Below are 15,320 nucleotides of genomic sequence, written 5' to 3' on the forward strand. Positions count from 1 at the left end.
GATCCTAATAGTTCCATCGTCTCCATGGTGCTCAACTCAAATACGTTTTATGGCATTTTATGAATTTTGGCCCAATCGCCATCTTTTTTCAGCAAACTCAATGTAGCTATATTTTGTAATAATGTTTGTGTTGCCCTCAAACTGAAATAACAGTGTTTTCACATCCATACACTGATTGTTGATACATTCCACACATGTCCCGCGATATTTAAGACATGCTGTCTAGCTAATAATTATTTTACAGGAGAAATTGTAAAGTAAAAGTCTGTTTTAACATCTGTTTCTCCAACAGGCCTAACGTTAATGGCTTTCCACCTTTAAATTCTAAACGTGACACCAATTTCCACAACTAGCTAGCTACTGATAAAGATTGGCTATTTTTATTGAATAAATCAATGAATCAGAGATAAGTAGGCTAGACCTATAATAGAAATAAATCTAAAAGTTGTCTTACCTTGTTGGATGCGTCCCCTCGGTAAATCCGGGAGGTGCTCCTCCGGTGTACCACCAGGTGGACGATCGGCCATTCCCAAGCTCTTCCTTTCACCACAATAGTTGTTGAACAGTGATTCAGAAGTTGTGTTGTTCTTTGTTGTTCTTTTGTTTTTCCAAATGATCAGTTTGCAGTTATGTTGTCTCCAGCGGTTTAAAACTCAAAGAGTTTGTTTTCCACAGGTTCGCCTTGCATGAAGCCCAAGTCAAAATGCAAAGTGAGAAATTAGAATGGTCTGCAGCCCTCATGTAGGCTCCTCGGATCGCCGTTCTGTTTCCATGACATTAATTGACGTCCACGCCTGCGTGTGATTGGCCGAATTGCCGCTAATGGATTTTACAGGCTACTCGTTTTTATTTTTCAGTGAAATGTTTGACCATCAGTTGTTGTTTTTTTCTGATATTCTAAGTTATTACCTAGACATTGTAAACATTTTACAACCTGTTTCAATAATAATTAAAAAATATATCATTACTACACCAAATTAAAATAGGCTTCCACAAATAACATACTTAAAGATTAATAAACAGGCAGCGAGACTTAGCTTTCTGAATGAACCTTATTGGCATTTTGATGACAAATACATAAAATGTATATGTATATATGTATATATGTATATATATATATATATATATATATATGTATATGTGTATATATATACATATATATGTATATGTATATATATGTGTGTGTATATATATGTGTGTGTGTGTGTATATATATATATGTATATGTATATATATATATACACACACATATATATGTATATACATATATATATATATATATATATATGTGTGTCTAAGCTGTCCTATAAAACTGAAGGCTGGAAATGCCCCCAAAAAAAATCATCTTTAAAAAAATCAAAAAATACACTGTGTATATGTACAGTAGCGTACCATGGGCTTTCAGTCAGGGCCTTCTGTAACGACCTCCACGAGGTTTAATGTGTGTGCATAACAGTGCACGAACAGAGCCTGATGGATTTACAGCGGCTCCGTCATGACTCTGTGCCACTTTTGCACTTTTGCTGCTAGATCCTGAGCTTGTTTTCGTTCTGTGACATCCTCAAACTTTAAAAATCTCTCTTTTACTCCAGTGTCAGCAACATACCGAAGTAGCTGAGCAGTGTTGATGAAATCTGTGGTCTCGTCCACCATAACTGCGACAAACTTGGTGTTGTTGGTCTCTTTGTTGATAGCATCATTTAGCACCTCAGCAACAGCACTTATGAGATCCTTTTGAATTTCCCCAGATGTTCCTGTGAAAACGGTGGCCGTGGCAAGGTGGTGTCGCAAGTCAGCGTCATATTCTGATAGCAGAGATAAAAGCTCCAAATAATTACCTTGATTCAGGGACTCTTTCCCATAAGGAAACCACAAAAATTACAAGTGGGATCCAAACCCACAACCTTTAGACTGTGAAGCAACTGAGCTTGCATGATTCTCTGAGATTACTTTATTATTTTGCCTGCAAATTCAGTGGATTGCTCCACACTTTGTAGCCATTAACGACAGGTTTCAGGTCATTTAATGTATAAATAAAGTCTGAAAATCTACAGTATGGAAGGGTTATGATAGGTTATTTCTTTTGTTTAAAGTCTTTCATAAAACACTTTTTGAGCCAAAAGTCATGCCCCCTGAAAGACAATTCTTGTTGTCCCAAAAAGATGACACAATCAATGAGGCGCTTCAGTATGTCCCGGTTTTTGCTTACTCTCTCATTGTGCAGGCTTGTCTCTCGTCAGCGCTGCTCATCCAGTTGCAAATCCACCCTGGACTCACCAAAGGTCTTCAAATATCCCGCCATTGTGAGGTGTCGCTCGGATGCCTGATGTTTGCTAGCTGCCCTGGTGAAGGTATAAAGGCTGTTAAAACCTGTGTGTCCCATGTTCCGTGTTAAAGAAGCTGCTCCACAGTCTGAGGGTTGTGGGTTCAACTTCCACTGCAGAGTTTTGCCTTTTCCTTCTGTCATATTGTGAAAACCCTTTTAAATTATCAACCTTTATTTGATCAACCTTTATTTGATCAACTTTCATAACTTGTGAAGTGACTCATGTCCCAGCTGAAATGTATCCGAGTTGCAGTGGAGTTTTACCCTGTCAGCAGCTTTGTGCCTTTATGAAACAGACTGATTGATTTTAACAATAAGAGACACCTCAATGCAACATCCATCTAGGGTTGACAGAAGGAAACCACAAAAATTACAAGTGGGATCCAAACTCACAACCTTTAGACTGTGAAGCAGCTGAGCTTGCATGATTCTCTGAGATTACTTTATTATTTTGATTAGCCTACAACTTCAGTGGATTGCTCCACACTTTGTGGCCATTAACGACAGGTTTCAGGTCGTTTAATGGATGAATAAAGGTACTGAAATCTACAGTATGGAAGGGTTTTGATTGGTTATTTCTTTCGTTTGGTCTCAAACTCAATTTACTTGGGGGCCGCTGGAAGTAGAGTCTGGGTTTAGATGGGCCGCATCAAGTATTCCAAAAAACCCCCTCTATTTCCTCAAAAAAGGCGCGGAACTGCGGTGCTTTAAACCCCTAGATCTGATATGGTTGGTGCATTTCACAACAACAGACATCACATGTCAAACCTCAGACATTTGCCACAAGGGTACTTAGCTAGCTTGACAAACCGTCGCCGCTGTCACGCAGACTACGGTAGCCATAAGGGTCATGCACAATGACAAAGTTTCAGAACGCGCAGGCCGCATAACACTGAACTTTGATGTCAAGTAGGGGGCCACAAAATATCATCCCGCGGGCCGCAATTGGCCCCCAGGCCGCGAGTTTGAGACCCATGGTTTAAAGTCTTTCATGAAACACTTATATTAATGTTGTTCTGGCTTTGTATTTGAGCCAATCCTTTCTTTCCTGTTCAGGTTTATGGATGACTGTATGGTTTAAGGGGTTTTCAGATGTACAGTAATAAAAGAAAACCTGTGCTGAAGGAGTTTTGATCCCACAACTTTCCACCTGTGAAACAGTTCCACTACCAGCTTTGCTCTAGGGGCTCCGAAAGAAGAGGTGACTTTTACAGAGAAGAATTGGATTTCTTTTGTCTATATGAATATAAGATAAGATAAGATAAAGATAATTAGTTTATTAGTCCCCAATGGGGAAATTACTGCACTGCACTCTGTGTACACACTTTTTGTTAGTACTCACACACAGGCCTGAAATACACACACATGCTCAGGACCTATACATGCACTATACATGGAGAGATGTCAGAGTGAGTGCTTTAATGTGAACATGTTTCAGTGTCAACGTGTTTCAGTCTGCAAGTTGACCAAGGTGAAGTTTATCCAGTTTGATCTGTTTTGTCTCTCTGGTTCTTTGAGTTGACCAGCGCAGAAGATGGACCAGTGGTGAAGAGCACCGCCATGGGGACATTGAGACGCTGGTTCAAACTCCTCCTGAGGTAAACCACACAGGAGTGAATGTGAGGAATGTATGTTTGTATGGGGTTTCATTTGTCGGCTCCCAATTTCAATTGATGCAATCACAAAATCGGTTTTCTGTTGATTTCAACTTGTGAATTTATGACATCATCCGAGGAGGATTAACTTGTGAAATTACTGAATTCACAAGATCATCATCATCTGAGGAGGAAGAAACAAAGAACACGTAAGTAGAAGATAGCCGAGGTGGTTGAGCTAGCTAGCTTGACGGGCATTTTTAAAGTATTGTTTTGCTTCTGATCACTTTAAATGTGTGTTTTAATGCTCTGCAGTCTGTCCAACTGACTATGCAGGTGAAATAAGAGCTGATGATGAGACATGTTACATAATACACATTACATAAGTAAACTTGCCTTTAAGACTCTTTTATTGGATCTGCATGCTTTCAGTTTAGAATTTTTATCTTAAACAGTTTTTAAACCCTTACAGAAAACAATGTACATACTATCACAGGTTACACTGATGAAATAGACTTTATCATGTAATGTTGTTGGTTCTAGGTGTGTGTGTGTGTATGTGTGTGTGTGTGTGTGTGTGTGTGTGTGTGTGTGTGGTGGTTCCTGTCTGCCTTTGAAACTTCAGGCTGCCCACACCACTCCCTCCCCTCCGTCCAGCCTGGTATGTCCTCCACCATTGGCCCTCCGCTCTGGGCCTCAGCCAGCATGTCCATTACTCCTCTAACATTATACATTGGTTCATTGTATCGTAGTAAGCCAGAGGAAACCTTACATATCATCATTACTATTGATGATTTAAGTAAATTGTTAATTATAATAATTACTACCTTTTCTAGATGTATGCTATTTAAACATATTTTTCTTATCCAATAAGGACTTTGCCTCAAATCAGATCAGTGGATAATTTCATTGATGTATTATAACTTCAATATATAATTATTGCACCGTGGTTTGATTATTTGCCACATTCAGTACGTTGTGTTTATCAGTATGAAAGTGCAGTAACATAAAGCCTTTGAGCCTTTGCACACACACGTCAGAGCACACCCTTCCTACTCGGTTAGGCCTTAATCGAGCATCCCAAACATTAATCGTCATAAAGCTAAAGCCAGATAGCCGACAAAAGAAATTCAAATAAAGCAGAGTAAAAAACGGGAAAACAACTGTTTTAAATTTTTTTTTAAATTTAATTCCTAAATCACAAACCCACACTCGGCAAAAGACAGAGAGGCTGTCGAGGGCAGTGTGAGAGGGAGGGACACTGAAGTGGGGGGGGCTGACAGAGAGTGCACTGTCAAAGGACAGAAGAGTGTTAACAGCCAGCGTGAGTAGATCATTGATCACAAAACGCTGCCGCTACAAGTTAGAACAGAGGGAAGGAGTGAACATCAGAGAGGCAGGTTCACAGTAAAGGAGAGAAGTAGTACAACGGAGTACAGCAGGGCAGGGTTGTGGCCGTTTGGGCAACAAGAGCTTTTGCTAGCCAGGAAGAGGACAGCCAAGCCTGAGGAGATGCTGTGAGGAAGAGTGCCAAGTGATGGAGCTCGAAGCAGTCAGCAAGCGGGCACAATTAGTCATCTACAGCAATATGGCATCTTCATTATGATTTATGTCTTATGTCATTCTAAGCTGATTTCAACTTATTCACTGTACTCACGGCTGTGTATTAAGAGCTTTATCTTGCAGCATTAAACAAAACTGTCAAAGCACCAATACTCATGAGACCTTAGAGGAGAAGCTTTGAAACAGAAAGGTCTCTGTGTCCAAAGGGTTTTAGTGAGCTGTTGTTTATTTCAGTTGATGTACACTTGAGCAACCTCTTAGGTTGATTACAAGCTTCATTTACATGTATTTATGCTGTTTGGTCATTGACATTGCATCATTAAACCATATCATTTGGGCTTAATTTCAGATATTTTTACTCCAGCTGAGCTCTTCAGTCACCTTGAATTGAATGATATAGTTCATAAAGTTAGTTTGAGCTGAAGCACACGACACACAAAATAGCGATGTGGGTGATTATTGTTTTTAGAGCTGTAGAGCATGTACAATAGCAAAATGATGGAGAATAATAAGTCAAATCCAATAACATTCACAGTGATACAAAAGCACATTTGCCACAGAAATTACAATTATGGACATTATTTTTCAGCTGCAAAGACGGGACACTGGACAAGGCCAAGGGCAGCTGCGTAGGCTCGGCCAAATCCGTGTTAAACAATAAGGAGGGGGTTTTCTCTGAGTTCTTGGTAAACGCGGAGAAGCAACCGGGTCTTCTGCTCTGTAGGCACGCCCACGCTGAATGCCCCCGAAATTCGACTTTGCTGGATCTGCTGCAACAGGTGCTGCCATTAGAGGTGGAGGAAAAAGAAGAAAGGTTTAAATAAAAAAAGAAAGAAATAACACCAATATTCTTTAGACATAAACACAATCATAGACAATCAATGCGGCCCAAATGGACAAAATTACCTCGGCCTGCTGCAATACCCGTCCTAAACCTAAACTCTGGAGCCCCTTTGTGGAAGCAGCCTTCTCAGGAGCCCTCTGCAACAGAGTCTGTGTGAAGGAACAGAGCAGACGGTGTAGGTCTCGTTCTCATATCATCCAAACTGTCAAAGCCACAACTAACATGTTTGATTGTATCACTTAGTCTTTCCATAATTGTGTGGTTGTGAAAACCTGAGATGACAGATGTTAGTAAGTAACCAATTAAAATCTTCCTCAAAAAAAAATCTGATCTGTGTAGTATAATAAACATCCGCAAATGTCAGACAAAACTCACCCTACTGTAAGTTTATCTGAGAATGCTGGAAAGATTAGCAGTGTGTGTGTGTGTGTGTGTGTGTTGTACCTGTACCCGGCGCAGCACAGCATGATGCAGTCCACACACTGCTGCTATAGATGGGCTCTCAACCTGAACCTCCACCGCGGTCCAGGACTCCTCCTTCCCCGCGCTCTCCTCTCCTACGTTTACCTGGAGAACAAAACAGCAACAATTATTTGTTTTATTAAATTGATACGAGCTAAAATAAACTTTTATGGGTGTAGGTTTAAATCATTCTTTACCTCTTTTGCAGTCAGTTTGACTGTGTGTCCGTTTGGCCCTCGAGCATGGACCACTGAGCTGCTGAGTGCAATCTGGTCTCCTTGGTGTCCCGTCGTCACTCCTCCAGGACCTTCAGACAACATCCATTCCAGCAGAGAGCGGCCCACATTTTGAGGAATGTGAGTGTCCAAATCGGGGCTTTTCAACAATAGTGTATCCCTCAGTAACTCTGACGACACTTGAATACTAGCTGAATACTCGTGTTCAGGCTTTGAAGCCCTCTCTCCTCCTCCCCCCCCTCTTCCACTGCACCTGATCCGGCGGGATTTTAAAAAAGCTTGGATGGGATCTGTGTTGTTGTTGTTGGATTGAGATGTGTCCTTTTTATGGGTGGCTGTGGGACTGTTCACCTGCAGGACGTGCAACCAATCCACTGTCAGCGTGTTTAAGGGCAAACTGATGCAACTACTCTGCAGACCAGGAAGGTTTGCGGCCTCCTCTCCCAGGAGACTTGTGAGTGAGAAGACGAGTGAGCAGCTCACGGTCATGGGGAAGGACGCTTCGCCTGCGGCTGCTAGGGGCAGTGACACTTCTAAAGTCTCCCCTGGATGGAGATTGTGGAACGGGAAAGAAAAAATTGTAGAGGAGCTTTCCCCTCCAGCACTGGGAGGATAAGACAGAGGACATACAGCGATGCTCAGTGTCCAGCCGCGTTCCAAAATATAAGGACTTGGATTATCCAAGACACATGTCAGGTTCAGGGAGTCTTTTTGAAGCAATCTACTCCAACTGGTCACGCCATGACATCTGATTGGCTTCTCCCGGATGGGAAGATGCTCTTCACTATTTGCACTGGCTATCAGCAGGAAGCTGATGTTAAGCACCTGATTCAGGTGCCTCAGAATTTGGTTTTTTGATTTGATGGCAGTTTTCAGCACTGATGCTCTAAAGGAAAGTAAGGAAAGTCAAATGTATATCAACAGAAAGCTAACTATTAACTACAATAAATGTCTACTGTGCTGGGTATACCTTTCACAGACGTCCCCAATAGCAGACAGGAGGTCCCCGACGCTGCGTCCCACCAGAGCAGAAGGCTCCTTGGACAACCTTGCATCCTCTCTCCCCGATGGTAAGGTGATCCTCTGGAGCTGCCCTCTGACAGACAGCCCCAGCAGCTGAACTGCACCTGGTAAAGGTAAAAGCAATTAAGAAAAAACTAATAGTTTAGTCTTAAGGGTTGCAAGTTAAATGGAAAGGAGGGTCACTGTCTGCCGCAGACTTGATGCACACCTCGATGCAAAATTGAACAACGTGAAGAGACATTTTCTGGCTTGTATATTAGTCAACTAACATGCAGAGACTTGGGATAGCAAATCAAACCCCTTCAATAATTACATCGCCATTATTTTCTCTTTTGTTTTCTGTCAAAGTCACACCGGCCTCTGTGAAGAGGATAACGTACATTCATTGTTTGTTTTTTGCATTGCACACTTAAACACACTAGCCTCCTAACTAAACCATACCTGTTGCCTAAATGCTGGGCCTGCTTACCTGCAGTGGTGCATGTAGGCTCAGCCAAGGCGGCAACTCTACACACATTTAAACTGGTGGGGCTTTGGAGCTCTGCGTGTGTCTTCCTGGATGTCTCCTCATCCTTTTCTTGGCCTTCTCTCCGAGATAATCCCTCAGATAGTTCCAGTACCAGCAGGTCCGACACAGTGCTGTAGTAAAGACAGTTTGTATCCACACAGCCACACATGACAGGCCCAGGTACACACCCCTCAATAAAACCAGTTCTGTTGCCCCCTCCCTCTGACCCTCCCTTGTCGGTTTTGATCAGCACCACTTTCCCTAGTTCACCCACTGCCACCAAACACTGTCCATGCCCCGGAGAGATTTCCATGACAACAGATGCTCCAACGTATACAACTGGCTGCTCAAGGCTGTGCAGGACTCTGAGCCGCGATCCCGGGAGACGCAGAGGGAGAAAACACAGGCGACCGTCTGGCAGGCCACAAAGGATGACTGGTGACTTGGTGAGGCCGGCGTCGATCCCGAACAGAAGTTTGAAGAGGACTGGCTCGAGGCGGACATGACCGTCAGCTAAAGTCCCCTCCGATGAAGATGGTGGTGTTGCATCATTAGAATGGACACAAATCAGCACAGGCCTCTTTTTCATTGCCGTCTTTCCCTCACTGTCATTGTGTACGACTCCTGACACCAGTGGTAGGCTGAATGAACCGAGCATTTCATAGTTTGAGGATTCGTACAGAGTCAACGTCCAGGACGTGTCTGTCTGGGAAAGAGTCAGGAACACAGAGCCGACGAGGAGCACTGATAACACTCCTTCTTCTGCAACAACAAGAAACTCAGAGCGGATTTTCAGCTCAGCGAGACTGGAGGATGCATCAGCTGGGGAGCTGGGAGCTCTGCAGGTGAAAGATCACATGTAATAAGACACGGCATGGACAGGACTCAATTTAGCATGGTTTTTTGAACACAAGGGTAATTATTATTCATGATTAATTACAGTATCTGTGAAAAAGAGGACTAAACTTAACTATTGTTCTGCATTAAAATTGGACCAGCTATATGAAGGTTCATACCTAGATAGCAGTAATTGTAAACGGACACAATAAACTCCGCTCCCACAGGCTACATAGAGGAGCTGCTTGTCATGACTTCCAACCAGGTCCCTCACAGGATCAGGAAACTGGAGGACAGCCTGCAACAACACAACATAACTCAGTCAAACGTACAGAACATGTCGACGCATAGTTAGTTGTCTAGCTTTGCAGTGTGATTGGGATGCCTGGTCATGAGCGTTTAATTATGAGTTAACGTAACTAACCGTGCGTTTTCTCTCCTGAGTACTGAAGACATAGACCTCGTCGCTGCCAGTGCTGAGGAACACATCTGTCCCCAAACCAAACCTGACCCTCGGTGTGCATGATGTTCCTGACAAGCCAACTGCCCAGGTCTCAACAGCACACCGTCCTTCCATGACCACGACACCGAAGACGAAAAAGAAACCGACTAGTCTGCAGCATATGTAACTCTAGACACACTGTTAACACTGTAAACTAATGGAGGGATAATAAAAGTGAGAATGTGTGGCAAAACTGAACGCGTCTGGAACCGGTTGTTGACAGAGGATGGGATGTCGTCACAAAGTTCCGCGCGTCGTGTTTTGGACCAATAACCACCAAGAACTACATTACCCATGAAAAATAAACGGAAGCCTGACGCCAAACGGTGGATGTGAGTTTGCGGTTAAAACTTCTGTCTGGGTTCAGGGAAGACTACGAAGGAAATGTGTTTTATCTTCTTTATAAACCTTTTTAAACATTACTGTAGTTGTTTTGTTGTTGTTTTTTCTAAGTTTTAGCACCAGTAAAAGTTCACACACGCAGTGTCACACGCAGCCGAACGCCCAAAAAAGCTAAGAATACTAGGTGGCGTACTTGTCCGTTTTTCATGGCGTTGATGCCATGGTTGATCCACGAAGAAGAAAATACGGGATGCTCGTGATCTTCATCCACCAATCAAAACAGTCGAAATGAACATCGCCAAAATTTGAAAACACCGTTTAGCTCGGTGGCTTTAAGGTGGTGGTGACACAGTGGTTCAAGCTAAAGTCATTGACGTTTGGTTTAACGCTAAATACAATGGAACTATTCAAAGAAGAGGATGTTAAAATGTATTTTTATGAAAATAGACTGAAAACGTTCGAGGGGTGGCCATTCGACGAAGGCTGTTCTTGCACCCCGGAAAACGTGAGTGAAGAAACGGTTGATTTTTGCTAAGGCTAACGTTAGCTAGCTAACACATTAACAATTAGATTTAACGTTAGAAAAGAGTAAGAAACTGGCATTGGGAACACAGGCCTGCCAGAAGTAAGATTAAAAGTTGTGTTGCCCATTTAACAAATGAAGGTCGCTCTAATTTGAAGTCAACTAACAAAGCAAGTGCTTTTGATATTATACATTTTTAATATTGATATTAGCTAAAATTTTAAAAGAATGACGTTACCTGCACAACCTGGAGCTCAGACGCAGGATTTGATTTAAAGCACTGGCTTAAGTTCATAAAGGGAAGAAGGGCTGCACCTAATTTATTTTCATTGTGGACTACTTTCTAGGTTATGTTTTCAAGTAACACATTAACCATTTAGTTCATAAATGTTAAGAAAATAGTGAAAAATTGTCAAACTCAATTTCCCAGGGCCTAATGGAACATCTTCAGTTTGTTATGTCATTTCCTAAGCTCAACAATACTCAATTTATAATGATATAGAACTGAAAAGAGCAGCAAATCATCACATTTAAATAGCCAAATGCTGGTAAAATATGCAAGAGGTGGTAAAATGTGAACATTCACTAGCCATTTGGCTGGTGGACAAGAAAGTTAATTTTACACTCCATCATATCTTCTCCATTAATCCTTTTTTCTCTAAAATTTAATTAAATAGAAACATGCCCAGCACAACTACCCAGAGGCCACAGTGACATCTTTAAAGGTCACTTTGTCTGACAGGCAGCCAAAATTAAAAGAGAACTGAATATTGCTTTATTTTTTGCTTAGAAAATGATAGAATTGTTTTCCTCTTTTTTTTCTGTGGATCTACTGATCAGTTAATCGGCTTATTTTGTTTTACTTGTGAATGTTTTTGCTTGGAATATTGATTGAACCAAAAAGTGGTTGTCAATCAATTTTCGCAACTTATCATTTTAGAATTAAATACAGCTACATTTTTTATTTTTTTTTAATGTGGTCTATCTGTTCATTTGTTTCTCCAGATGGCCAAAGCTGGCTTCATTCACACCCCCTCAGACAACTGCCCAGACATCGCCATGTGTTTCTTCTGCCTCAAAGAGCTGGAGGGCTGGGAGCCACAGGACGACCCGGAGTAAGATAACCTCATTAGTAGGCTCATGGTACAGAACCGCAAATAAACAGGACAGGAGATTTATGCATCTTCATTTCTCAATAAATTTATGTTGATCTTATTTCTTCGAATTAGTCTTATCTCTAGAGAAATAGGTTGACTCTGTACAAACCAACTGTAATATTGGGTAAAATGACAAATAGCTCAACAAGCACTAGCACAACATAATTATATGCACAAATAGCAAAGTAATCAAGTAGATTGTAAAGTAAAATTATTAATCATATAGTCAGTATATACATGTAAGATGGAGGAGCTCTCCAGCAATTCGAAATTGCACTTCCATATAGTCAGGGGGCTCAAAAGAGACTGATTTCAAAAAGAAGGGTCATAGAGATACCTTACTCTTTTTTTTCTTCTTATTACTGGACCCCTTGATTTCCCATAATGCAACACAATAGCATATTTTTTAAACTCTCTCTGCCTGGTAAACAGCCCCCTCTTTTAAATGCCATGTTAACAGACTTTGCATTAAAAATGTGTAGTCTTCAAGACATCATCAAGGTTATTTTCTTAGACTCCAGAAATCTTCAGAAGACATTACTGCTTTGGCCAGCTGAGCGATACTCAACATGACTAAGCAACTGATCTTTAATGTGTGAAATATGTGGAGTACCTTTTTTATAAATTTTGGAACTGGCCAAATATGTTTGTAAATTTTTAGGCTGCTCTCTTGACCCAGGGACATGTTTCCCTTTTTTGGCCGATTGGCATCAAAATCAAGATCCAGTGATGGAACTAATGAATACAAAAATGATGTTAAAGTGACTATACAGTGGATATAAAAAATCCACACGCCCCTGTTAAAATGCCAGGTTTTTGTGATGTAAAAAAAAATTGGACAAAGATGAATCACGTCAGAACTTTTTCTATCTTTAATGTGACCTATAACGTGAACAATTCAATTGAAAAACAACTGAAATCTTCGAGGGGGAAAAATAAAAACGTACAATAACCTGGCTGCATAAGTGTTCACACCCTTAAGCTAATACTTCGTTGAAGCACCTTTTGATTTTATCACAGCACTCAGTCTTTTTGGGTAGGAGTCTATTAGCATGGCACATCTTGACGTGGCAATATTTGCCCACTCTTCTTTGTAAAAGTGTTCCTATTGCGAGGACATCTGTGCACAGCCCTGTTAAGATCACCCCACAGATTTTCAATTTGATTCAGGTTTGGGCTCTGGCTGTTCCAAAATGTTAATCTTCTTTTGGTGAAGCCACGCTTTTGTGGATTTGGATGTGTGCTTTGGTTCGTTGTCATGCTGAAAGGTTAACTTCCTCTTCACTTTTCTAACTGAAGCCAGAAGGTTTTATGCCAAAATTGCCTGGTATTTGGAACTCTTCATATTTCCCTCCACCTTGACTAAGGCCCCGGTTCCAGCTGAAGAAAACCAGCCCCAAAGCATGATGCTGCCACCACCATGCTTCACTGTGGGTGTGGTGTTCTTTGGGTGATGTGCAGTGTTGTTTCCGTCTTGCCACCCTACCCCAAAGCCCATTCATATGAAGAGTACAGGAGATTGTTGTCACATGTACAGTTGTGTTCGAAATAATAGCAGTGCCTTTAGAAAAATGAGTAAATGTCAAAATTCTTCAAGAAATTGTACTTTAATAAGAACACAGATACATTGGGGACACAGTACATTCTATTCCAAAGCAAAACAATTGCGCAAAGTCATCAAAACTTAATAATATATAATATTTCAAATAAAGTAAGAATGGCATGTTCAAAGAATAGCAGTGTTGCCATCTTTCCTTGGAAACTCAAAAATGTACTGTACAACAAAGAAATTCTTGATAAGTGAACCTAGCTGAGTATCCTAAACTAATTTTTGTCGCAAAACCACGGTTTCCGATGACTGCTTCACATCTGTGGTGCATGGTCAACCAACTTCTGGCATCGTTCCACAGGTATTGCAGCCCGGATAATTGCACTGTATTCCACAATTCCTCAGCGTTTCTTGGTTTTGCCTCATGCACTGCACTTTTTATGTCAGCCCACAAGTTTTCAATGGGATAAGGTCCGGGGATTGTGCTGGCCACTCCATCAGTTGAATCTTGTTCATCTGGAACCTGCTTTTGCTCGCTTGCTTGTGTTTGGGGTCATTATCCTGTTAAAGGTCCACCTCAACGGCATTTCCTCCTCAGCATATGCAGCATGACCTCTTCCAGGATCCTGATGTACTGGAACTGATCCATGATCCCTTGTATGCGGTGAATCGGACCAACCTAGTATGAAAAACAATCCCCATATCATGATGCTTGCACCACCATGCTTAATGGTCTTCATGAGTACGTGGCTTGAATTCTGTGTTTGCAGGGCGTCTGACATACTGCCTGTGACCCTTAGACCCAAAAGAACAATCTGCTTTCATCTGTCCACAAGATATTATGCCATTTTCTTTTCAGGCCAGTCATTGCTCTTTTGGCAATTGTAAACGCTTCTGCACATGTCTTTTTCTCAGCAGTGGGACTTTGCGGGGGCTTCTTGCTGGAAGGTTAACCTCAATAAGACGTCTTCTGATTGTCACAGACTCACTGTCAACTGAAGGTCTTGCTTTCCTCTTGGATCCCATCATTGGCTGAGTCTTCGCCAGTTTTGCTATTCTTCTGTCCATTCGAGGGGTTGTCTTCTTTCTTTTCTTCCTCGTTTTTCAGTTTTTTTGCTCCCATTTCAGGGCATTTGAGATCATTTTAGCTGAACAGCCAATGATTTTCTGCCCTCTTTGTATGTTTCCCTTCTTTAATCAATTTTTTATTAGGAAACGCTCATCTTCAGAACAGTGTCTTGAACGACCCATTTTCATTGTTTTTTCAGGAGAAATGCACAGCCAGCATGCCAGTTGTCTTGATCCTTAAATACGATCACCTGTTAACACCCTTTTTTCCCAGAATACCCTCCCTAATTGATGCCCTCTCTATTGAACTCACCACTGCTATTTTTTGAACACACCCTTTCAGTTAATCATTCAATTTCACAGAATCCCAGTATGCATGGCTGTCCTGTTGGTTGTTTGGTTTTCTATACCTTTTTTTACCCCCCAGAAACTTATCTGGGGTATAGAGTTTGAAATGTTAATAAAACCATTGTTTTCTTGCTGCTGTTGAGGCACTGCTATTATTTCGAACACAACTGTAGCTCACAACCAGTACTTGCCAGAAAATCCTGCAGCTCCTTTACTGTTGCTGTAGGCCTCTTCGAAGCCTCCCTGAGCAGTTTTCTTCTCGTCTTTTCATCAATTTTGGAGGGACGTCCAATTCTTGGTAATGTCTCTTTTGTGCCATATTTTCTCCACTTGATGATGACTGTCTTCACTGTGTTCCATGGTATATGTAATGTTTTGGAAATTCTTTTGTACCCTTCTCCCGACTGATATCTTTCAACAATGAGATCCCTCTGATG

The 15,320-nt window shown here is 41.5% G+C and overlaps 3 protein-coding genes across 3 annotated transcripts in view; 1 reads left to right on the forward strand and 2 right to left on the reverse strand.

Annotated features, from left to right (window-relative positions):
• LOC116671668 (aspartate and glycine-rich protein) overlaps positions 1 to 704 on the reverse strand; it is a 4,818-nt gene extending 4,114 nt beyond the window's left edge. The window contains exon 1 of the mRNA XM_032503063.1: positions 455 to 704. Within this exon, the coding sequence (XP_032358954.1) occupies positions 455 to 527 (73 nt within the window). The 5' untranslated portion in view covers positions 528 to 704. The remainder of the gene's footprint in view (positions 1 to 454) is intronic.
• A 4,914-nt stretch (positions 705 to 5,618) lies between these two features.
• faap100 (FA core complex associated protein 100) lies at positions 5,619 to 10,189 on the reverse strand. Its single transcript, XM_032501660.1, has 8 exons — positions 9,819 to 10,189; positions 9,574 to 9,692; positions 8,519 to 9,396; positions 7,997 to 8,153; positions 6,988 to 7,912; positions 6,773 to 6,895; positions 6,391 to 6,477; positions 5,619 to 6,266 (listed from the first exon to the last, which is right to left on the reverse strand). The coding sequence occupies exons 1-8, from the start codon at positions 9,969 to 9,971 to the stop codon at positions 6,135 to 6,137; spliced, it is 2,574 nt and encodes an 857-aa protein (XP_032357551.1). The 5' UTR covers positions 9,972 to 10,189; the 3' UTR covers positions 5,619 to 6,134.
• Positions 10,190 to 10,459: 270 nt separating this feature from the next.
• Positions 10,460 to 15,320, forward strand: part of birc5a (baculoviral IAP repeat containing 5a) — a 6,464-nt gene continuing 1,603 nt past the window's right edge. Inside the window, exons 1-2 of the mRNA XM_032501662.1 lie at positions 10,460 to 10,743; positions 11,767 to 11,876. Of these exons, the coding sequence (XP_032357553.1) occupies positions 10,636 to 10,743; positions 11,767 to 11,876 (218 nt within the window). The 5' untranslated portion in view covers positions 10,460 to 10,635. The remainder of the gene's footprint in view (positions 10,744 to 11,766; positions 11,877 to 15,320) is intronic.

This window comes from Etheostoma spectabile, chromosome 21 (genome assembly GCF_008692095.1).
Source record: "Etheostoma spectabile isolate EspeVRDwgs_2016 chromosome 21, UIUC_Espe_1.0, whole genome shotgun sequence".
Taxonomy (NCBI): Eukaryota; Metazoa; Chordata; class Actinopteri; order Perciformes; family Percidae; genus Etheostoma; species Etheostoma spectabile.